General features: G+C 38.1%; 1 protein-coding gene across 1 annotated transcript in view; it reads left to right on the forward strand.

Annotated features, from left to right (window-relative positions):
- Positions 1-7462: 7462 nt before the first annotated feature.
- LOC117316548 (DNA mismatch repair protein Msh6-like) overlaps positions 7463-26543 on the forward strand; it is a 65790-nt gene continuing 46709 nt past the window's right edge. Inside the window, 10 exon segments of the mRNA XM_033871186.1 lie at positions 7463-7697; positions 10985-11153; positions 11763-11962; positions 16612-16691; positions 17005-17122; positions 21031-21164; positions 21637-21810; positions 22809-22897; positions 24737-24824; positions 26375-26434. Coding sequence (XP_033727077.1) covers positions 7499-7697; positions 10985-11153; positions 11763-11962; positions 16612-16691; positions 17005-17122; positions 21031-21164; positions 21637-21810; positions 22809-22897; positions 24737-24824; positions 26375-26434 — 1311 coding nt within the window. The 5' untranslated portion in view covers positions 7463-7498.

Consider the following 26543-nt stretch of genomic DNA (forward strand, 5'->3'; position numbering starts at 1 on the left):
TAAAAACTTCTATTCGTGTTCTATAAATCACATTTGTATTCTGTCCTCCACTTCATTTTCCAATCTGTATCCAAATTCAATAAATGACACCATCTGGTCCAGTTTAATAACAAATTAACGTCTCATTAGAACAAAGGGAAATAAATCTTACAGGTCTGGTACGAAGTTCATTCTCGAATAGAAAGAAAATCGAGGAAATACATATTTTTGAAAAAAAAAATGTTCAGCTGCAAATATTGTGTGACGTCACCTAGTAAGGCAAGTTCGGCTTGGCGTTATTTATACATGGCAATTATATTTCACACATGTATCCTAAATACAATCCTTGGTGTTCAATATTTTGTATTAATATTCTAGGAATTTCCATTTGTATTCTATACATCACATTTATATTTTATATGAAACGTGTGTTCTATAACTGAGTAATTTGTTATTTAAGTTATTTCTATTTCAAAAAAATTATATTACAAACCGTTCCCTATCTCGACCATTCTCGTACTTTTCCAACAGAACGAATATCATCGTTATTCCGACAGAACGAATATCATCGTTATTCCGACAGAACGAATATTATCGTTATTACGACAGAACGAATATTATCGTTATTACGACAGAACGAATATTGTCGTTATTCTGACAGAACGAATATTATCTTTATTCCGACAGAACGAATATTATCGTTATTACGACAGAACCAATATTATCGTTATTCTGACAGAACCAATATTATCGTTATTACGACAGAACGAATATTATCGTTATTACGACTGAACGAATATTATCGTTATTCCGACAGAACGAATATTATCGTTATTACGACAGAACGAATATTATCGTTATTCCGACAGAACGAATATTATCGTTATTCCGACAGAACGAATATTATCGTTATTACGACAGAACCAATATTATCGTTATTCTGACAGAACCAATATTATCGTTATTACGACAGAACGAATAGTATTGTTATTACGACTGAAAGAATATTGTCGTTATTCCGACAGAACGAATATTATCGTTATTACGACTGAACGAATATTATCGTTATTACGACTGAACGAGTATTGTCGTTATTCCGACAGAACGAATATTGTCGTTATTACGACAGAACGAATAGTATTGTTATTACGACTGAAAGAATATTGTCGTTATTCCGACAGAACGAATATTATCGTTATTACGACTGAACGAATATTATCGTTATTACGACTGAACGAATATTGTCGTTATTCCGACAGAACGAATATTGTCGTTATTACGACAGAACGAATATTATCGTTATTGTGACAGAACGAATAGTTTTGTTATTACGACAGAACGAATATTATCGTTATTACGACAGAACGAATATTATCGTTATTCCGACAGAACGAATAGTATTGTTATTACGACAGAACGAATATTATCTTTATTCCAACAGAACGAGTATCATTGTTTTTCCGACAGAACGAATATCATTGGTTTGTCGACGGAGCGAATTTTCCCAGAAACTTTTGACAAATTGTCCGCAGATTAATAAAATCCTCTGGTACTACTACTACTATATACCACCCCTTGTAAATAATTATGGAGAGAATGGACGCTACTATATTAGACATAGAATGTCAACCCAACAACATAACCGACGTACTTAAATCTTTATCGGTATACAAAGCTGTCAGTCATGATAGAATTAGCCATTTAAAAATACTGCAGTATCTGTAGCCTATATCCTTAATCATTAATTTTTAGATACTCGTTGGAGACTGGTGTCTTTCCAGAACATTGGAAATTAGCAATAGTTATGTCATTATTTGAACGGGGGGATAAACATGTTTCTTCAAATTATAGACCTATGTCATTACTCAGTAATATTAGTTCAGTTTTTGAGTGCTTAATTAATTGTGAATTTTTTTAATAATCATTTGCTTGAAAACTCACTTATCTATAGATACCAGCCTGGTTTCCAACCTTGTCACTCTGTCGTACATCAAATGATAGAAATTTGTTATACTTTAAAGTAAACTCAAATGTATTTTAAACTGACAAACTTTTATTGTTTACAACTCATTTATTCTACCGGTGTTAGAACACTGTTGCGAGGTTTGGTACGGATGTTCTCGCGGTGATGCAGACAAGTTTTATTTTCCAAACTCTACCATTCATAACCAACATTATAAACACTGCCATGTTTGATTTGTCTAGTCGTTCCCTTGTCACCAACATAACTATCAGTTGAGAATGTGACTTTACTCGGATTTGATCTAGATCTTTATGTTTTTGTTTTTTGTTTTTGTTTTGTTTTTATCATTTTGTTTGACGTCCTATTAACAGCCAGGGTCATTTAAGGACGTGCCAGGTTTAGAGGTGGAGGAATGCCGGAGTACCTGGAGAAAAACCACCGGCCTACGGTCTGTACCTGGCAACTGTCCCACGTAGGTTTGGTTTTGGTTTGTCTTTGTTTAACGTCCTATTAACAGCCAGGGTCATTTAAGGACGTGCCAGGTTTAGAGGTGGAGGAAAGCCGGAGTACCCGGAGAAAAACCACCAGCCTACAGTCAGTACCTGGCAACTGCCCCACGTAGATTTCGAACTCGCAACCCAGAGGTGGAGGGCTAGTGATAAGGTGTCGGTACACCTTAACCACTCGGCCACCGTGGTCCCCAAGTAGGTTTCGAAGGTCGTTGAAGCAGAAGACGTTTACTCTTCCGGAACACCTGGTTATATTCCCCTTGTACCCTAAGGAGCCTCATCCAAATCTATATTTTGTTTAATTTTCCCTCGTTTAATCGATTTCAAGTAAATTGAGTATAAGCATTGATAATATCGCTAGGAACACATAAATTCTATAGCTTTAATCAAATAGGTGTCACAATAGGAAATAAACGGGAACGACTATTCCGTTCTGACATGCGAGACGGGGAAAATGTTGTTATTTAAATGAGTTTTGGATGCTGTTTTTTTTTCTATTTAGAAAGTTATAATTATCTCTAATATTGACCGGGAACATATTGGTATCTTTCGGAACGCGCTCATAAATTTCTGAGCGCGCTCTGAAGAATCGAAATTTTCGTGACACGCTTATTTGCTCTACTAAAATATCCTAATCTGCGACCCCAGTACAAAACGTCAGACTGTGACAGATTTCCTGTCGTTTACAAAATAATCGATAATAAAAATTAATGGTGAGAAGTGTAGAAATGTGACTTTAAAGCAAAGTTTTACTCACTGGTTCCTAAACTGTATCTTAGTGTAGTAATAATAACCCTTTAAATACATATGATAATATAAAATGTGTTTTGTTGATTTTCAAAAAGCGTTTGACCGCGTTGATCGTTTTGATTTGTGGTACAAATTATCAAAATTAGGAATACGAGGGAAACTTTTGAATTTGATCACATCTTTATATGGACACGTAAAATCTTGTGTCTTCAAGGTCGTATCTCTGATTTCTTCGATAATGAGATCGGCCTCTTCCAAGGGGAAATTCTCTCCCCGATACTTTTTTCTTTGTATGTTAACGATTTTGAATCTTTCTTTATATCGCATTGTAATCCACAATACGATTTTCAAGACCTTAGTTTATTTCTCATGCTTTACGCTGACGATATTGTGCTATTTTCGGAGACTGTCAAGGGGTCGCAAGATCTACTGGATAATTTAGAAAGGTATTCAAACCAATGGAAACTGACTGTCAATAAAGAAAAAAACTGAAGTTGTAGTTTTCCGAAAAGGTGGAGTCGTCCAGTACAGTGAGAAATGGTCATATCAAGGTAGTGACCTTGCTTGTGTAAATGAATTCACATATTTAGGAGTAAGTCTGAAATCAGAGGTCGCGGTGGCCGAGTGGTTAAGGTGTCCCGACACTTTATCACTAGCCCTCCACCTCTGGGTTGCGAGTTCGAAACCTACGTGGGGCAGTTGCCAGGTACTGACTGTAGGCCGGTGGTTTTTCTCCGGGTACTCCGGCTTTCCTCCACCACACAAACCTGGCACGTCCTGGCTGTTAATAGGACGTTAAACAAAAACAAACCAAAACCAAAGTCTGAAATTTAATAATAGATTAAACTGTATTCAAATACAGCTATCAAATCAGGGTCGGAAAGCATTGTTTGCACTTTTTACAAAATGTAATCACATGAAATTAAATATTTAAACTATAGCTTCATCTTTTCGATACATATGTTGGAATATGGGGATCGTCAAAGGCAAGTGACATTGAAAAGGTCCACACCCATTTTTGCAAACGAATACTTAGGTAAAAAAAATCAACAGCAAATGCGATGGTATATTGTAAACTAGATCGTTTTCCACTTCAATATCACAGGAAACTCGGGATATTTAAACACTGGGTTAAGTTAATTACTACTCGAAATAGTATTTTAGATAGTGCATATGGATTTTTAAGAAATTGTAATACAAGAAATTGGTTCCACTGGGTAACTTTTGTTAAAAATGAACTTTTTTCGCTTTTTTTTTTATGTGCAGGAAAACCAGCAAATGTATGCAAGCTATATCGACAATATTTTGCCAGTTATAAAGCAGAGAATTTTTGGACCAAGCCCAACCACACCTTCAATATTTATTAGAGTCATCCTCAAAATGTCATATATATATATATATATATATATAAACATCTTGTGGACAATGTTACACCAATGTTACACTACCTTTTTACTAAATATATTCCAAAAAGATTTAGAATTTGTCTTACTAAGATACGTCTATCTGCGCATTGTTTAGCCATTGAAGCTGGTAGATATAATAATACTCCAGGATTAAGACGAGTTTGTAATGTGTGCAATACCAGACAACAAATTGAAGATGAATATCATTTTATTCTTGAATGTAATAGTTAAAGTTTAAGGAGAACAGTACATCAAACTTTATTACTGGAATAACCCATCTGTTTTTAAATTAATTCAGCTATTCGGAGTAGAAAATGTAAAGGAACCGTGTCATCTAGGAAAGGATATACATGAAGCTACTAAATTCAGAAATGATTACTAAACCAATCATTGATGTTATGATGTCTCATTCTCTATATGTTATGTACTGTTGTATACGCCATGCTGTAATTTATGTATTTCATGTACAATGTTTTTGTGACTGATAGGCCGTACGGCCGAAAGTAATAAAACAATTGAAATTAAAATACTTTGTTACAATACCCAAAGTTAAATACTTAATACTATTATCACCTTTCGAAAGTTTCAGCTTCTGATTTTTTCTTTTATTATTGTGGAAATTTAATAAGAGTGGAATAATAATTAAATGCGTCCCGAAGAAATGTTTTCGTGCTCTTCGTGGTGTCGGTGAAGGGTTTGTACGAGGCCAGAGTGCATAGCTTGCATAATCTGTCAATCTGTTTCAAGTCATTTCGTCCAACGAGGCATACAGCTATATACATGCTGTATAGAAATTGTTCACTTCAGATGCACGATGTGACGAATGGGTGAGAACGATGACATCGAAAATTGACAATTCGCCCTGAAAGTGAAATATTGAGATAACAAAGGTCACTAGAACGTGTCCCCTTATGCGATGTCGTTAGATGTTCATATAACATAGTGAGAATGACCATCTAGATTTTAATTAGATTTGAAGCAAAATACTCTCCAATCAAATCTCAAGTCGGAAGCCCATATTAGTGATATCTGTGCAAAAAGACATATCAAAATAGGTTCCAAAAAAAAAGTCAAAACGGAAGTAACTTCTCCTTAGTTAGACCAACCTTAGCGTTTACTTGTCCTGTCTGGGATCCAGACTCGAAAACTGGCGTAAACAAGATTGAAATGGTTCAACGAAGAGCTGCCCGTTATGTCTCAAACAAATTTAGAAACAGCTCTAGTGTTGGAGTTATGTTAAATATCCTAGAGTGGCGCTCTTTATCAAAAAGAAGGAAAGACGCAAGGCTTGCATTTTCAAAATCAAGTATGACCTAATGACTGTCATTCCACCGAACACAAATCACTTCCTTTGATTCTCTAGATTCTTTCAAATCGGCTCTTCTTCAAGCATATCAGTAAACCAAAATTTATTATCCATTTTCAACCAGTATTTTTTTTTTATCTCTCTTTCTTTGTTAGTTATCTTCAATTTGTTGAAGTTGGGCAATATACTATAGACATACACAGGCGATATTTCTTCACGTGAAATCCACGTGAAGTTCACGTGAAAAAGGCAAAAAAGTGAAATTCACGTGAATTTCACATGAATTTCACGTGAATTTCACATGAATTTCACGTGAATTTCACATGAATTTCACGTGTGTAGTCATAGTCATGACACTGACGTAAAAACCTCCATTGAACGTTCTGTGAATATAAATTCATATTAACTCGAAAACCTTCCTACTTTTATTCTACAGTTAATATCATGGCATCAGATATTCTTACTGAAAATTACTTTTGTATATTAATACTATATACAAATTTGCGAAATGCACATTTATTGCAGGAACCACAGCTTATCAAATCCTTTGTCGTCTTAGAAATCGAGCTATCTCAGTAAATTGATATTTTTCAGAGGCAGCCTAACAGATTCAGCTGGATATGGGTTTGGGTATCCATGTGAAGATTGTTATCATTTTCGTTTTTTTTTTAATTTTTGTCCTTTGTGTTAAAACTTTACGAAGAACCCTCATTACCGAATTAAAATACAGACTGTGAAGATGACCGCAATATATCACCAATTTGATAATATAAAACTGACCAAAGCTGTACAGAATTTCGTAGGAAGGTCGGGTAGAATCGACTAACTCTCTCTCTCTCTCTCTCTCTCTCTCTCTCTCTCTCTCTCTCTCTCTCCAACCTCCACCCCTGTCAATCTAATTAAAATTACCCACTCCCTATTGAATACATCAAAAATGGCAATTTTATCTTCTTATGCCATCGTGTGAAAATTGTGTGTTGTATTTGTACCTAATTAAGGCGTCACAATAATTTGAAAAACTTACGGACTAATTCCTTTCTCAATGTGTAAATGTTTATTGTTGTTACTGATGTTCTATCTCCAGATTTTACCAATATCATGCCGTCGTCAAAAACGAAATGATACTTCAGACATGTTTATTTACTAAATAGTCATTATAACTGAGGAAGACAGACCTAGCTGTAGCCAGTTTGATTTAGTATTTCTTATAAATGCATTTTATTGGTACACATGTATTTCCATCTTGTAAATGTTTAGTTATCAATTTCATCATTCAAAAGTGCTAATAAAGTTTAATTCAATTTAATTAAAACCTAGTAAAATGACGCCTTCACATGTGGGACAAAAATCGTGAATGAAGAAATTGAATTGTTATTTTTAAGTGAACCATTGGATCTTTTGAATATAATTAATAGATAACTGGTTATATAATCATAAAGAGATGGTATCAACCGATTTTCCTCGTACAATAAACTCACTTATCAACATTTTGAGTTATCCCTTTGAGGCCTCTCACTACAAACGGAAGTCGGAAACCGGAAATACCTACTGAAAGCGCGGGAGTTAAATTGTCAACACCGCGAGCATGGGTCCGAAACAGACACCAGCAAAGAAGGGAAACACGCTGTTTTCTTATTTCAACAAAAGTCCATCTGTAAAGCATGCTTCCACGCCCAAAACTGGTGATGCGGACATATTGTCACCTAAGCGATCGCCCAACCAGAAGGACCCGACGAGCACAGGGTCCCTGACTCCGACAAGTAAACAAACAGCTGATGACGGAGGTACGGGTATTTTCTGTTGGTGACATCACTTATGTTTACTGTGTAGAGATCTTATTAACCCCCAAGTCTGAAACTAGGGATGAACAGGTCTTCAGGTAACGATCGCTGTGTAAATGTTCAGGGACCCAAGGAGCCTGATTCAATTTATGTCGGAAACTACACCCCCCCCCCCCCCTCCCCTAGAACGAATATTCATACCCTGCCTACGCTGCTCTCCGGCAGGGTATGAAGTCCCTCCCATTGCCGATAGTGTAGCATCGGGCAGTATTAGCTGTGGTTAAAATTTTCTCGGATAAAAAAACACATATAAATTGATGGTTCTGGTATCTATTATCAATATTCAATCCACAAACCTGCACATTACGTCAATTGTTTGACAATAAATAGTAAAATCCAAAACGAGCAAGACACGGAGATATCAGTTCAAACATACCGCCATCTTTGATACAGTTGTAAAGGTCAATTTCCTTATAAGGAAATCAAAATAGATTGATGCTAATGAGATTTTCCCGCGAGATTTCAACAGAAAAACAGATTCAGAGTTATATACCTCGGTGAGGAAGGTCAATTCATTCTGAAATTATTTAATTATGCAAAGTAAGATTCGCTTTCTTCACAAGAGTTACAGAACAGTGGTTAAATATCTCTGATTATGTATTTATATATCATAGTAGCTTCATCCATATATGGATCACGTGTTCCATATTTGGGTTAGAATCCTCGCGAGAGTTCTTCGAGAAGTATCATGGCGGATCACGGAGACAACTCCGAGCAGTATGATATCAGAATATGCGAATTAAAGATTTCTAGATTAGACGGTAGGCTAATACATTGCAAAATTGTATTAGAAATGTTTAATTATACAAACTATTACTCCAAAGTTAAACGATATCCGCTATTTGTAGCATTTTCGAGGTTCACTGTTTTGCTACATTACGAGCAATGGGAGGGAATCGTAGCTCTGACGACAATGCAACCATCTGTCAGAAATTGTCCGTCCGTCGTCCAGAGTTACGTTATCGCACGTTATCGCAGCTCCCCCCCCCCCCCCCCCCCCCCCCCCCCCCCACTTCCCGAATTAAGAAGAACCCCAGTCTCATTGGTTTAGTTGTAGGCCTACATACCTGTGACAGATCGAGTACGATTCTAGATTTCACTTTTAAAGTCATGGTCCACTGCAATAGCCATATATATATATAGCTTTGAATAAAAACTGCAGCAAATCACATTACCAGAAAAGTTAATATGCGACATAAAGCGTGAATTATATCGTTAAGGTACCTCCATGGTACGTGTTCTTTGGTTTTCAATTATAAGTCTATACGATAACGGCATTAAATTTAAAATATCATCTGTCCTGTATGGGCCTACATTTTGTATGTTAAATATCCAATATTAATGTTTCAATATGGTCCATTTTCTGTGTGATAATATTAGCTGTACTACAATGTATATGTACATACTAGAGCTGAGAATCACCACCAAACTCACGATACGATACGTATCACGATACAGATCGGCGATACCATAAGTATCGTGATACATTGCGATTCCTATAAGATATTAAGCATGGGAATGGAATTTGTTGACTTTAACATATAATTCTGTGAATAATATGATTCAATAAAGATTGTGATGTAATTTCAGTGATTATATTTACTTTATAATGTAATTTAACAACTCAAACAAATGCATACTAAGTATAAAACATAGAAAATAAAAGATGAATTATTAATAAGACAAAATAATAATTTGGTAATGATTCTATTCAGTCTAAATGACAGCTGACACAAGTAAAAGGAATGTATTAAATACTGTTAATTATACAATGTGTATAATGTTATGCATACTTAAGGCACAGAATCAATCCGAATTCAATAATCAAAAAGTCTATCAGAGTGGATATTTAAATGGAATATTAACTATCCATTTCACCACTGTAAGAAAATTCTCCACTCTGAGTTATTTCACTAATAAGTTAAAATATCCATTTTTCTAATGAACAAATGATTTAAGTGTTAACTGTAATATTTTTTTTACGTTATTGAGCAATAACACAAAAAACTGGGGTGTACTCTTGTCATAAACCGCGACACAAAAAACTGGGGTGTACTCTGAATAAACCGCGAAGCGGTTTATGACAAGAGTACACCCCAGTTTTTTGTGTTATTGCTCAATAACGTAAAAAAAATATTACAGTTAACCCTTATAATTTAATTAACAACGATAAGAAACATTTTCATTAAGTTTAAAATGTTTATTTTGCTCCAGATATTTAAAAACACATCGATAAATACAAAATCCCGTGAACATAAATCCCGTGAACAACGATTACTCCGCTGACGTCAGTCATTATTTATGTTATGAGATGATAACATAATTTTTTGAGCCAATGAAAATGCTTGTTACAAGCAAAATTAAATTATACAAATATATCAATAAATTTAAATAGCTTTAACACTTTCAACTAGAATTCAGAACAACAATCAGATAAAATAACCCAAATTATATTTTTCTGTACTTGAGAAACAGGAAGAAATAATACAGTCATGACAATAAAATTAAATGACTAGAGACCACTCTAAACTAGGATCCATAGCAATAGAAAGTGCTAATTGAACCAGAATATCATTTATATCGCCATCTATTCAAATTCATCAATTTCATAATTACTGCAAGAAAAAACCCACAAAAAACAGATTCGATGTTTGTAGTTCATTGTCAACGAATGGCGCAACAAAGATTCATTTCAAGTTCTGATTGTTTAAAGTCTTTTTTTTTTGAAAATTTATATCATCGGTATTAGAAGGCTGTGTATTGACAACATGAATTGGCGCTGCTGTGGGTATTCCTAGCGCATTTTCTGTTACTAACCCGCCGGCTTCTGCTTCAATTGCCGCCATTGTATTGAACTAAAGAGCGGCTCCAGGGGCGATAACTCGTTACTTTAGGTCTCACACCACCATTTCTAAACATCACGATTCTTGAAAAAATTACGATTCTGACATCGCTATTTCTTTACGGTTCGATTTAATCGATGTACCGGTGAATCGTTACAGCTCTAGTACATACCTTGGTCAACTTTATATCAGTTATTTAATCAGTCTACATTGAATATCAATGGAATATTTAACATGTTGAATCTGTTGTAGGTAATAATATTTCTATTTCCTGAATTCCATAAATTGTAGGTATTTTTTGTTCAGGTCTTTTTTTCCTATTTGTCTGTCAGCTAGATGATTGATTTGAGTTTACAGTGAAATTATATAATTATGTTATACATTCAGGTGTTGTTGGTGGTGATCTGGTTTGGGCCAAACTGGAAGGCTACCCTTGGTGGCCATCATTGGTATGTACCCACCCGACTGATAACATCCACTACAAAAAGGGCAAGAACCCCCAGGTCCACGTCCAGTTCTTCGACGACCCTGTCTCGAGAGCCTGGATAAAGGCCAAGTAAGATCAGTGTTCAAAATAAATGTGTATCTATCATCAAAATAAACGTGTATCTATAATCAAAATAAACGTGTATCTTGTTAATATACATTGTAATTATATAAGCATGCATGTACCTCGGAAAAAGTATACCTGAATGTGCTTCTGAAAACGAGGTCCTGTATTCTATAAACATGGTCCACCACAATCACTTGCTTATTACATGTGTTACAGTAAGGACCTTAATTAAGCTACCTTTAGGAATGTTCAGCTCATTGAAAGGTTTTTGGTTTGTAATGATATACAACCACAATTGTCTTTAGTTTGATGTGAGGAAAGTATGCAGTCATTTCAAGGTTGAAGTAATGAATACACAAAAAAGATACTGTCAGTAAATTGCTAGAGATTATAATAAAATTATGTTAAAAGTGAAATTCATTTTGATTTGATCTACCTATAATTTAAATATATAATTTGTTTTGCCTTATTTTAATTTATCCCAGCACCAGAATTCTTTGCAGATTTCACAATACTTTTTGTCCTTCCCTGACAGTTACATTTGCAGACTTATACGACTATGTTATGTATGTTATCTGAATTATCCCTTTTTTCCTAACTTGAATTTTCCAGGTATGTCCAGCCCTTCAAAGGGTCAGATGACAAGGAGTATCAACGAGGCGGTCAGTTTTTCTCCCACAACCCGAAGGTAAAGCAAGGCACCTGTGAGGCAGACAAGGCTATGGCTCTGACCACAGAGGATAGACTGAAACTAGTTGTGGAGCTCCAGCCCTCGGACAACGAGGATGAAGAAGAGAGTATGGATTTGGATCGTAAGTTTTCTGGGTCACCAAGTCTTGTCACCAAGATCTGTGTTGTTGGAAAGTCTCGTCACCAAGATCTGTGTCACCAAGTCTTGTCACCGAGATCTGTGTTGTTGGAAAGTCTTGTCACCGAGATCTGGGTCACCAAGTCTTGTCACCGAGATCTGTGTCACCAAGTCTTGTCACCAAGATCTGTGTTGTTGGAAAGTCTTGTCACCGAGATCTGGGTCACCAAGTCTTGTCACCAAGATCCAGGTCACCAAGTCTCGTCACCGAGATCTGTGTTGTTGGAAAGTCTGCAATGATATTAGAAACATATGGACACTTCAGTGCCAACTGTGTATACACTGCTTATCAAAATAGTATAAGTAATATATATAATTCACATCAACAAGTGAAAAAATAATAACTGAGTCCAAACAATGTTATAAGTGATATATCTAATTAGCACCAACGAGTGAAAAAAATAACTGTGTCCACTTCTACTGAATTTGTCAAATTTTTTTAGCCAGATGGTGGGCTTTTCAAATAACCATGCATGCATCCATGGTCCAAGGCCTGTGGTCCATTGTCTGTCCGTGGTCCATCGACTGTCCATGGTCCATCGTCTGTCCGTGGTCCATCGTCTGTCCGTGGTCCATCGTCTATCCGTGGTCCATCGTCTGTCCGTGGTCCATCGTCTGACCGTGGTCCATCCTCTGTCCGTGGTCCATCCTCTGTCCGTAAACAATCTTTGTTATCACTATTTCTTGAAATGGAGGGATATTGAGAAGTACTGGAGGGATATTGAGATGTACTGGAGGGATATTGAGATGTACTGGAGGGATATTGAGATGTACCGGAGGGATATTGAGATGTACTGGAGGGATATTGAGATGTACTGGAGGGATATTGAGATGTACCGGAGGGATATTGAGATGTACTGGAGGGATATTGAGATGTACTGGAGGGATATTGAGATGTACCGGAGGGATATTGAGATGTACTGTAGGGATATTGAGATGTACTGGAAGGATATTGAGATGTACTGGAGGGATATAGAGATGTACTGGAGGGATATTGAGATGTACTGGAGGGATATCATATTGAGAAGTACTGGAGGGATATTGAGAAGTACTGGAGGGATATTGAGATGTACCAGAGGGATATTGAGATGTACCAGAGGGATATTGAGATGTACTGGAGGGATATTGAGATGTACTGGAGGGATATTGAGATGTACTGGAGGGATATTGAGATGTACTGGAGGGATATTGAGATGTACTGGAGGGATATTGAGATGTACCTGGAGGGATATTGAGATGTACTGGAGGGATATTGAGATGTACTGGAGGGATATTGAGATGTACTGGAGGGATATAGAGATGTACTGGAGGGATATTGAGATGTACTGGAGGGATATTGAGAAGTACTGGAGGGATATTGAGATGTACTGGAGGGATATTGAGATGTACTGGAGGGATATTGAGATGTACTGGAGGGATATTGAGATGTACTGGAGGGATATTGAGATGTACTGGAGGGATATTGAGATGTACTGGAGGGATATTGAGATGTACTGGAGGGATATTGAGATGTACTGGAGGGATATTGAGATATACTGGAGGGATATTGAGATGTACTGGAGGGATATTGAGATGTACTGGAGGGATATTGAGATGTACTGGAGGGATATTGAGATGTACTGGAGGGATATTGAGATGTACTGGAGGGATATTGAGATGTACTGGAGGGATATTGAGATGTACTGGAGGGATATTGAGATGTACTGGAGGGATATTGAGATGTACTGGAGGGATATTGAGAAGTACTGGAGGGATATTGAGATATACTGGAGGGATATTGAGATGTACTGGAGGGATATTGAGATGTACTGGAGGGATATCATATTGAGATGTACTGGAGGGATATTGAGATGTACTGGAGGGATATTGAGAAGTACTGGAGGGATATTGAGAAGTACTGGAGGGATATTGAGATGTACTGTAGGGATATTGAGATGTACTGGAGGGATATTGAGATATACTGGAGGGATATTGAGATGTACTGGAGGGATATTGAGATATACTGGAGGGATATTGAGATGTACTGGAGGGATATTGAGATGTACTGGAGGGATATTGAGATGTACCGGAGGGATATTGAGATGTACCGGAGGGATATTGAGATATACTGGAGGGATATTGAGATATACTGGAGGGATATTGAGATATACTGGAGGGATATTGAGATGTACTGGAGGGATATTGAGATGTACTGGAGGGATATTGAGATGTACTGGAGGGATATTGAGATGTACCGGAGGGATATTGAGATGTACTGGAGGGATATTGAGAAGTATTGGAGGGATATTGAGATGTACTGGAGGGATATTGAGATGTACTGGAGGGATATTGAGATGTACTGGAGGGATATTGAGATGTACTGGAGGGATATTGAGATGTACCGGAGGGATATTGAGATGTACCGGAGGGATATTGAGATATACTGGAGGGATATTGAGATATACTGGAGGGATATTGAGATATACAGGAGGGATATTGAGATGTACTGGAGGGATATTGAGATGTACTGGAGGGATATTGAAATGTACTGGAGGGATATCATATTGAGAAGTACTGGAGGGATATTGAGAAGTACTGGAGGGATATTGAGATATACTGGAGGGATATTGAGATGTACTGGAGGGATATTGAGATGTACTGGAGGGATATTGAGATGTACTGGAGGGATATTGAGATGTACTGGAGGGATATTGAGATATACTGGAGGGATATTGAGATGTACTGGAGGGATATTGAGATATACTGGAGGGATATTGAGATGTACTGGAGGGATATTGAGATGTACTGGAGGGATATTGAGATGTACTGGAGGGATATTGAGATGTACTGGAGGGATATTGAGATGTACTGGAGGGATATTGAGATGTACTGGAGGGATATTGAGAAGTACTGGAGGGATATTGAGATATACTGGAGGGATATTGAGATGTACTGGAGGGATATTGAGATGTACTGGAGGGATATCATATTGAGATGTACTGGAGGGATATTGAGATGTACTGGAGGGATATTGAGAAGTACTGGAGGGATATTGAGAAGTACTGGAGGGATATTGAGATGTACTGTAGGGATATTGAGATGTACTGGAGGGATATTGAGATATACTGGAGGGATATTGAGATGTACTGGAGGGATATTGAGATATACTGGAGGGATATTGAGATGTACTGGAGGGATATTGAGATATACTGGAGGGATATTGAGATATACTGGAGGGATATTGAGATGTACTGGAGGGATATTGAGATGTACTGGAGGGATATTGAGATGTACTGGAGGGATATTGAGATGTACTGGAGGGATATTGAGATGTACCGGAGGGATATTGAGATGTACTGGAGGGATATTGAGAAGTACTGGAGGGATATTGAGATGTACTGGAGGGATATTGAGATGTACTGGAGGGATATTGAGATGTACTGGAGGGATATTGAGAAGTATTGGAGGGATATTGAGATGTACTGGAGGGATATTGAGATGTACTGGAGGGATATTGAGATGTACTGGAGGGATATTGAGATGTACTGGAGGGATATTGAGATGTACTGGAGGGATATTGAGATGTACCGGAGGGATATTGAGATGTACTGGAGGGATATTGAGATGTACTGGAGGGATATTTCGGAACTTTACATGTAATTTCCCTATGGTGCATATTTGAGCCCATACAATTTTGAGTCTGATGAACACAGCCATTTTGAACATTTGACAGTAAAAATTGGTTATCAGTATTTTATAACAAGTACTCAAAGTGTATTTCTTAAACTTCGTACAGTATGCAGGTTCTGTTTGGTCCCTGGTTGTGCAAAGTTAATTACATATATAAGTTGATGGGTGACAGGCGGCCATCTTGGATTTTGAAAGTTGAAATTTATTATTGATATATTTCAGAAAGTAAATTATGATGCAAGCAGGCTAAGGACCTTTTGGACATTTGTGATTGAGATCTAGCTAGATCTATAAAGAATTTCCTCTAATTAAATATTATGTTTGTTTATATGATAAATTGGGGCATAGTAACACTTTCCATATGAACATAAGTAGATGTTTTTGTGAAAATGTTATTAGATAATAAAATGAAATCCTTAATTTTGTGAAATATAACTAAAACAGATATACGCAATATATTTATTTGACAGAAGATCTATGATGTTAAGCCCAATGTGGGTTATAAAAATGTGTGGGACCGCGGTGGCCGAGTGGTTAAGGTGTCCCGACACTTTATCACTAGCCCTCCACCTCTGGGTTGCGAGTTCGAAACCTACGTGGGGCAGTTGCCGTGTACCGACACTGTATCACTAGCCCTCCACCACTGGGTTGCGAGTTCGAAGCCTAAGTGGGGCAGTTGCCAGGTACTGACCGTAGGCCGGTGGTTTTTCTCCGGGTACTCCGGCTTTCCTCCACCTCCAAAACCTGGCACGTCCTTAAATGACCCTGGCTGTTAATAGGACGTTAAACAAAAACCAAATTATGAAAATGTTTCTCCCCCAGTATTTATGTGTTGGCCGCTGGGCTTATTACGGGATAGGTTTGATATACAGCTACAACTAAACTATTATACACGTGTATCTATAATATCTATAATTTTGACAGCGGACATATTTGATGATGAAATTGATGAAGAGACTGACAACAGCAAGGAAAATGTCAGCACAACGGAGGATGATAAAAAGGTAAACATGTTTGTGTGAGGTTTTCAGTTAAAAATTAATGTGTCTCAGTAATGTTGTGTGTGAAATTTGATATTAGAAATATTTGTATTAGTAATGTGTGTGAAATTTAATATTAGAAATATTTGTATCAGTTATGTTGTGTGTGAAGTTTAATGTTAGAAATAATTGTCTTAGTTATGTTGTGTGTGAAGTGTGAAGTTTACTATTAGAAATATTTGTATTTATAATGTTGTGTGTGAAATTTAATGTTGTATTGAAAATGTTTAAGAACTGTCATATAACAAGTGTGTTATGTACTTTCACTTTCAAACAGAAACCATCCAAGTCTCCAAGAAAAACTCCAAAGAAAGATTCTCATCGACGGTCGACACGGACGCCGAAACCCAAACGAAGGCGAATTGTGGAAAGTCATGACAGTGAGGAGGAATCGGGTAAGCTCAGTTTGACCTTGGTTAAGATATTTTTTTGTTGAGGTAATATATTAATACAAGGGTGAGACACAAACTAAAACAACATGTGAACACTTCCTAACTGTATATACCTATATATGATATAGAGGTTACACGAGTGGTTGTTGGATATGGAATTTATTTCACACGAGTAAGTTACAAAAGACACGAGATTTAGCCAGTGTCTTTTGTAAATTTTAAAACATAACTTCTTAGTGTGAAATAAATCCATATCTAATAATCACGAGTCATGTGACCTGTTTCTACCACAATGATATCGGCGGGAATCAAAGGTGAACGTGGCCAAGTATAATTTCACGCATGCAAATAAGGTGCACAAGTGACTTCCGGCACCCGGATATGTGACGTCATTCGGTTATTGATGATGTTAATATCAATTGCAGTTCGGGTCAAAGGTCACCTTGTCAACCAATCAAAACACGTTTGGGGTTTATTCCACATGTGGTATAAACTGAATGTTATTCAACAGTTGTAATGATTATTTCATGCCTTGGGAGTTGAATAACACCCTACTATTGTGGTAGAAATTAATATCATTTAATGCATATAAACATAAATACATATTACACTTGTTAAATTTAATTTTCTAAGGCAAAAGGTTTGTTTTCTATTCTTATATTTTGCTGAGGTCGCTGTTGTAACCTCCATTTCCTTATTGTAAAATTCATATAGAATATAACAGTGGAGTTGTCTCCCTGTCGGCCGACCCGATCCACCTCTATATACATATGATGTACAGTATACTACAGAATTACACTCCCTGTCGGCCGACCCAATCCACCTCTTTATACATACGATGTACAGTATACTACAGAATTACACTCCCTGTCGGCCGACCCGATCCACCTCTATATACATATGATGTACAGTATACTACAGAATTACACTCCCTGTCGGCCGACCCAATCCACCTCTTTATACATACGATGTACAGTATACTACAGAATTACACTCCCTGTCGGCCGACCCGATCCACCTCTATATACATATGATGTACAGTATACTACAGAATTACACTCCCTGTCGGCCGACCCAATCCACCTCTTTATACATACGATGTACAGTATACTACAGAATTACACTCCCTGTCGGCCGGCCCAATCCACCTCTATATACATATGATGTACAGTATACTACAGAATTACACTCCCTGTCGACCGGCCCAATCCACCTCTATATACATATGATGTACAGTATACTACAGAATTACCCTCCCTGTCGGCCGACCCGATCCACCTCTATATACATATGATGTACAGTATACTACAGAATTACCCTCCCTGTCGGCCGACCCGATCCACCTCTATATACATATGATGTACAGTATACTACAGAATTACACTCCCTGTCGGCCGACCCGATCCACCTCTATATACATATGATGTAGAGTATACTACAGAATTACCCTCCCTGTCGGCCGACCCGATCCACCTCTATATACATATGATGTACAGTATACTACAGAATTACCCTCCCTGTCGGCCGACCCGATCCACCTCTATATACATATGATGTAGAGTATACTACAGAATTACCCTCCCTGTCGGCCGACCCGATCCACCTCTATATACATATGATGTACAGTATACTACAGAATTACCCTCCCTGTCGGCCGACCCGATCCACCTCTATATACATATGATGTAGAGTATACTACAGAATTACACTCCCTGTCGGCCGACCCGATCCACCTCTATATACATATGATGTACAGTATACTACAGAATTACCCTCCCTGTCGGCCGACCCGATCCACCTCTATATACATATGATGTACAGTATACTACAGAATTACCCTCCCTGTCGGCCGACCCGATCCACCTCTATATACATATGATGTAGAGTATACTACAGAATTACCCTCCCTGTCGGCCGACCCGATCCACCTCTATATACATATGATGTACAGTATACTACAGAATTACCCTCCCTGTCGGCCGACCCGATCCACCTCTATATACATATGATGTACAGTATACTACAGAATTACACTCCCTGTCGGCCGGCTCGATCCACCTCTATATACATATGATGTAGAGTATACTACAGAATTACACTCCCTGTCGGCCGACCCGATCCACCTCTATATACATATGATGTACAGTATACTACAGAATTACACTCCCTGTCGGCCGACCCGATCCACCTCTATATACATATGATGTACAGTATACTACAGAATTACACTCCCTGTCGGCCGACCCGATCCACCTCTTTATACATATGATGTAGAGTATACTACAGAATTACACTCCCTGTCGGCCGGCTCGATCCACCTCTATATACATATGATGTAGAGTATACTACAGAATTACACTCCCTGTCGGCCGGCTCGATCCACCTCTATATACATATGATGTACAGTATACTACAGAATTACCCTCCCTGTCGGCCGACCCGATCCACCTCTATATACATATGATGTACAGTATACTACAGAATTACACTCCCTGTCGGCCGACCCAATCCACCTCTATATACATATGATGTAGAGTATACTACAGAATTACACTCCCTGTCGGCCGGCTCGATCCACCTCTATATACATATGATGTACAGTATACTACAGAATTACACTCCCTGACAGCCGACCCGATCCACCTCTATATACATATGATGTAGAGTATACTACAGAATTACACTCCCTGTCGGCCGACCCGATCCACCTCTATATACATATGATGTACAGTATACTACAGAATTACACTCCCTGTTGGCCGGCCCGATCAACCTCCATATACATATGATGTACAGTATACTACAGAATTACACTCCCTGTCGGCCGACCCGATCCACCTCTATATACATATGAGTTAGAGTATACTACAGAATTACACTCCCTGTCGGCCGACCCGATCCACCTCTATATACATACGATGTACAGTATACTACAGAATTACACTCCCTGTCGGCCGACCCGATCCACCTCTATATACATACGATGTACAGTATACTACAGAATTACACTCCCTGTCGGCCGACCCGATCCACCTCTATATACATACGATGTACAGTATACTACAGAATTACACTCCCTGTCGGCCGACCCGATCCACCTCTATATACATACGATGTAGAGTATACTACAGAATTACCCTCCCTGTCGGCCGACCTGATCCACCTCTATATACATACGATGTACAGTATACTACAGAATTACACTCCCTGTCGGCCGGCTCGATCCACCTCTATATACATACGATGTAGAGTATACTACAGAATTACACTCCCTGTCGGCCGGCTCGATCCACCTCTATATACATACGATGTACAGTATACTACAGAATTACACTCCCTGTCGGCCGACCCGATCCACCTCTATATACATACGATGTACAGTATACTACAGAATTACACTCCCTGTCGGCCGACCCGATCCACCTCTATATACATACGATGTACAGTATACTACAGAATTACACTCCCTGTCGGCCGACCCGATCCACCTCTATATACATACGATGTAGAGTATACTACAGAATTACCCTCCCTGTCGGCCGACCTGATCCACCTCTATATACATACGATGTACAGTATACTACAGAATTACACTCCCTGTCGGCCGGCTCGATCCACCTCTATATACATACGATGTAGAGTATACTACAGAATTACACTCCCTGTCGGCCGACCCGATCCACCTCTATATACATACGATGTAGAGTATACTACAGAATTACACTCCCTGTCGGCCGACCCGATCCACCTCTATATACATATGATGTACAGTATACTACAGAACTACACTCCCTGTCAGGCGACCTGACCACCTCTATAAAGAGCACTTTCATTCCGGTTGCCAGGTGGTCGTTATAGAGAGGTTACAATTGATACGTTTTCTTCACTGCCAATGTTTCCCATTATTAAAGGTGATGAATTCAAACTTAAAGAGGACTCTGATGAGGCAAACTTTAGCAGCGAAGATGAGGAAAGCAGTGGTGTCGATGAAGACGATGTCTCTGATATAGAAACAGGCTCCGAACCAGAATCTCCCATCAAGGCTGTAAATATATACACTGTGTGTTAAAATAAACATGGATAAGGTCATCACGGCTCCTGTATCATTGTGATGATGTTCCTGTTAAAGAGCCAAAAAAAAAACAGGAATTGAATAACTTATCTGTAGTGAGTTCTGTACAAAATGTTGAAAGTCAACAAAGGTCACTCTGATTTAGCTATTGTATGTTTAGTATATTGCCGAAGAAAAGTGGGATAATTTGTAAATTGATGTAACTCTGATCTTTAAGTGATTCATTCATACATCTGCAGCAATACAATTCGCTGATGTTTTGGTGAATCTTTAAAGAAATTAAATGGATTAAAATCTAGTTTGTTTGAAAAATACACGGAAATCTTAATATCATTGACACTAATTATAATTTTACAAATAAAAATCACATAGATATGTTAAAAAAGTAAGAATGAAATTCAAAGACTTAAGTTTTCTGTTACAACAAGGATTTTGATTTTCTCAGCCCCAGAAGAGAAAACGACCTCCGCCCAAATCTAAACCTGCAGCCAAGCAGAATGATAGCCCAGACACAACTACTCCCTCCCTCAACAGCTTTTCCTCCGGCAGTAAACCGACATTCACACCAACTGTTGGAGACAAGACCAAGTCGAGGCTGGCTGCATTTACAGCAGCTGATGTAAGTAAAACAGTACAATAGCTGTTCCAAGATAACAATAGTTTTGAGATAACAATAGTTTTGAGATAACAATAGTTTTGAGATAACAATAGTTGTTTTGAGATAACAATAGTTGTTTTGAGATAACAATAGCTGTTCCAAGATAACAATAGTTTCAAGATAACAATAGATGTTCCAAGATAACAATGGCTGTTACAAGATAACAAGAGCTGTTCCAAGATAACAATAGCTGTTTCAAGATAAAAATAGCTGTTCCAAGATAACAATAGCTGTTCCAAGATAACAATAGCTGTTTCAAGATAACAATGGCTGTTCCAAGATAACAATAGATGTTCCAAGATAACAATAGCTGTTTCAAGATAACAATAGCTGTTCCAAGATAACAATAGATGTTCCAAGTTAACAATGGCTGTTCCAAGATAACAATAGATGTTCCAAGATAACAATAGCTGTTCCAAGATAACAATAGATGTTCCAAGATAACAATGGCTGTTCCAAGATAACAATAGATGTTCCAAGATAACAATAGCTGTTTCAAGATAACAATAGCTGTTCCAAGATAACAATAGCTGTTTCAAGATAACAATAGCTGTTTCAAGATAACAATGGCTGTTCCAATATAACAATAGATGTTCCAAGATAACAATAGATGTTCCAAGATAACAATAGTTGTTACAAGATAACAATAGCTGTTACAAGATAACAATAGTTTTGAGATAACAATAGCTGTTCCAAGATAACAATAGCTGTTCCAAGATAACAATAGATGTTACAAGATAACAACAGATGTTACAAGATAACAATGGCTGTTACAAGATAACAATAGCTGTTTTGAGATAACAATAGTAATTCCCACGGGCAGTTTAACTTTACCATAAACTGTAAATTATTAGCAGATTATCAGATATCTGTATATCTTAAGAAACTGTAGTGATTTTTGACATGTCGCTGATTCTGTAAAATTATTGTGATTTTCGACACTGATATTATTGTTTTAGAGTCCGAGTACATCTAAACCTGCACTTACAGAACAGGAGGCCAACTTTCCTCATCTCAAACTCGACTTTCTCCAACCACACAAGATCAAGTAGGTCAACCATTCAATGAGCTTTTACTAGAAACTTGTTTATTCCTGCGTCATAATTTTGTCCCCCACCCCCCCTTTTGGGGCCGCGGTGGCCGAGTGGATAAGGTGTCCTGACACTTTATCACTAGCCCTCCACCTCTGGGTAGCGAGTCCGAAACCTACGTGTGGCAGTTGCCAGGTACTGACTATAGGCCGGTGGTTATTCTCCGGGTACTGCGGCTTCTCTTCACCTCAGAAACCTGGCACGTCCTTAAATGACCCTGGCTGTTAATAGGACGTTAAACAAAAAAAGATAAACCAAACCAAACCAATCAACCAAAGCCTCTCCTTCGAATGAAGAGAGACATATTGTATTAGTACCAGTTGTCAATGTTGTCACCATCGTTGTTGTCGGTCCCCTTTGAAAAAACATACAAATAATTTCTCACTAACCAAAAGTCCAAGAATTGTGATATTTGACTGGTATGGTCCTATGATAGAGCCCCACAAAGTTTGCGAAAAGAAATGACCTTCAGCCATATTCAAGGTCACAAGTAAAATTGTTCAAACATTTGGACTTCTGTTTACCTGAAAAGCCTAGCATGAAGTTCGTTTGATTGAATAAAAGCAATAAGGATAAAGTTTCCTGTCCAAGGGCACGGTAAACACAGACTTGGCCGTTTCTCAGTTTCATGTCCTAGGACACAGTTAACACAGACTTGACCGTTTCTCAGTTTCCTGTCCAATGACACAGTAAACACAGACTTGACCGTTTCTTAGTTTCCTGACCAAGGACACAGTTAACACAGACTTGACCGTTTCTCAGTTTCCTGTCCAATGACACAGTAAACACAGACTTGACCGTTTCTTAGTTTCCTGTCCAAGGACACAGTAAACACAGACTTGACCGTTTCTCAGTTTCCTGTCCAAGGGCACAGTAAACACAGACTTGACCGTTTCTCAGTTTCATGTCCAAGGACACAGTAAGCACAGACTTGACCGTTTCTCAGTTTCCTGTCAACGGACACAGTAAACACAGACCTGGCCGTTTCTCAGTTTCATGTCCAAGGACACAGTTAACACAGACCTGACCGTTTCTCAGTTTCCTGTACATGGACACAGTTAACACAGACCTGACCGTTTCTCAGTTTCTTGGGAAACGCAAATCGCAACGGGTAGGGAGTGTCGAACTATTCACCTCAGATCTTCACCTGAGGTGATGTGATGCTCTAACCAGCTGATCTATCATGGTCTCTCATTGGATTAAAGGTCAAAGTCATTTAGGGTCAAAGACTAAAGTGGATCTCTGACTATGACCCTGGCTCTTGAAGAGGGGGTTTTTAAGTTTAGATAAAACAAATCAAAACTGACCAATGAATATTGCACTGTTATTTACACTTCTGTTAGCCCAGCAAATATGGAGGTGGAAGGTAACAAGAGTCAAATCATGGTTAATCAAAATGTGAAATGTATCTTTTGATGCCATACAATGATTTTTGCAGTCTGAATGTCAAACGTCAACCTCAGATATATGGGCAGATGTCTTCTTGATGATTATGGGGGCTAAGTATGGGTTTACTGCCGGTCGTGTACAGTATACGAGTGGGCTAGGTATTGTAGGATAAACAGGCAGCCTTTGTCTCAAAGTCAGGAGATAAATAACGAAATATTTGTTAGTTTGACCAACAACAAAAGATTTGGGCAGGTCAGGTGTTAGTTTGGCCAACAACAATAGATTTGGGCAGGTCAGGTGTTAGTTTGACCAACAACAATAGATTTGGGTGGGCTTATTACTGGACAGGTCAGAAAAGCACTGAATCTTGTATCATGTGGATGACTATTGATGTGGGTTTTTTACAGAGATGCTAAGATGCACGATAGAACTGACCCCGAATACGACCCCAAAACACTCCACATTCCAGAGAGTTTCAAAAAATCTACTACACCGGTGAGTTAACGGAACCTAACACTGGTGATAGGTATTACTGACTAAAAGTTAACTTACTAGTGTACACAGACTCAACATTGTCTGTCTTGTATAGACTACACAGGCTGTCAGTGATGTCACCAAACTGACTGTGTTAGAAAGAATCCTTGATTTAAAGATGTGAGGTCTGTATGTTGAGGTGTGAAGTGTTTGTAGTCTATATAAAGATGTGAGGTCTGTATGTTGAGGTGTGAAGTGTTTGTAGTCTATATAAAGATGTGAGGTCCGTATGTTGAGGTGTGAAGTGTTCTATATAAAGATGTGAGGTCTGTATGTTGAGGTGTGAAGTGTTTGTAGTCTATATAAAGATGTGAGGTCTGTATGTTGAGGTGTGAAGTGTTTGTAGTCTATATAAAGATGTGAGGTCCGTATGTTGAGGTGTGAAGTGTTCTATATAAAGATGTGAGGTCTGTATGTTGAGGTGTGAAGTGTTTGTGGTCTATAAAGATGTGAGGTCTGTATGTTGAGGTGTGATGTGAGGTCTGTATGTTGAGGTGTGATGTGAGGTCTGTATGTTGAGGTGTGAAGTGTTTGAGGTCTATATAAAGATGTGAGGTCTGTATGTTGAGGTGTGAAGTGTTTGTGGTCTATATAAAGATGTGAGGTCTGTATGTTGAGGTGTGAAGTGTTTGTAGTCTATATAAAGATGTGAGGTCTGTATGTTGAGGTGTGAAGTGTTTGTGGTCTATATAAAGATGTGAGGTCTGTATGTTGAGGTGTGAAGTGTTTGTGGTCTATAAAGATGTGAGGTCTGTATGTTGAGGTGTGATGTGAGGTCTGTATGTTGAGGTGTGAAGTGTTTGTGGTCTATATAAAGATGTGAGGTCTGTATGTTGAGGTGTGAAGTGTTTGTGGTCTATATAAAGATGTGAGGTCTGTATGTTGAGGTGTGAAGTGTTTGTGGTCTATAAAGATGTGAGGTCTGTATGTTGAGGTGTGAAGTGTTCTATATAAAGATGTGAGGTCTGTATGTTGAGGTGTGAAGTGTTTGTGGTCTATATAAAGATGTGAGGTCTGTATGTTGAGGTGTGAAGTGTTTGTGGTCTATATAAAGATGTGAGGTCTGTCTGTTGAGGTGTGAAGTGTTTGTGGTCTATATAAAGATGTGAGGTCTGTATGTTGAGGTGTGAAGTGTTTGTAGTCTATATAAAGATGTGAGGTCTGTATGTTGAGGTGTGAAGTGTTTGTGGTCTATATAAAGATGTGAGGTCTGTATGTTGAGGTGTGATGTGAGGTCTGTATGTTGAGGTGTGAAGTGTTTGTAGTCTATATAAAGATGTGAGGTCTGTATGTATAGGTGTGAAGTGTTTGTCGTCTATATAAAGATGTGAGGTCTGTATGTTGAGGTATGTATTGGGATGTATACGTATGAGGGGATTGGGATTTCTGTAATCCAAGACAAAATGGGAAATAACCAGTATCATAATCTGAAATTAAATTAATCGGTTTTGAGCCTGATGAAGTTTGTTTTTGATGTAAATTAATATGTTTTGTGTTTTTGACTTGTACAGGCAATGAGGCAGTGGTGGGAACTGAAGTCAAAGTATTTCGACTCCATTCTCTTCTTCAAGGTGAGCTGTGGTTCTGTCCCCTTTATTGAGTGAACTGATACACTCTTTAACATGACATTCATACTTCACTATAACGTGACATTCATACTTCACTATGACGTGACATTCA

This window comes from Pecten maximus, chromosome 18 (genome assembly GCF_902652985.1).
Source record: "Pecten maximus chromosome 18, xPecMax1.1, whole genome shotgun sequence".
Classification (NCBI taxonomy): Eukaryota; Metazoa; Mollusca; class Bivalvia; order Pectinida; family Pectinidae; genus Pecten; species Pecten maximus.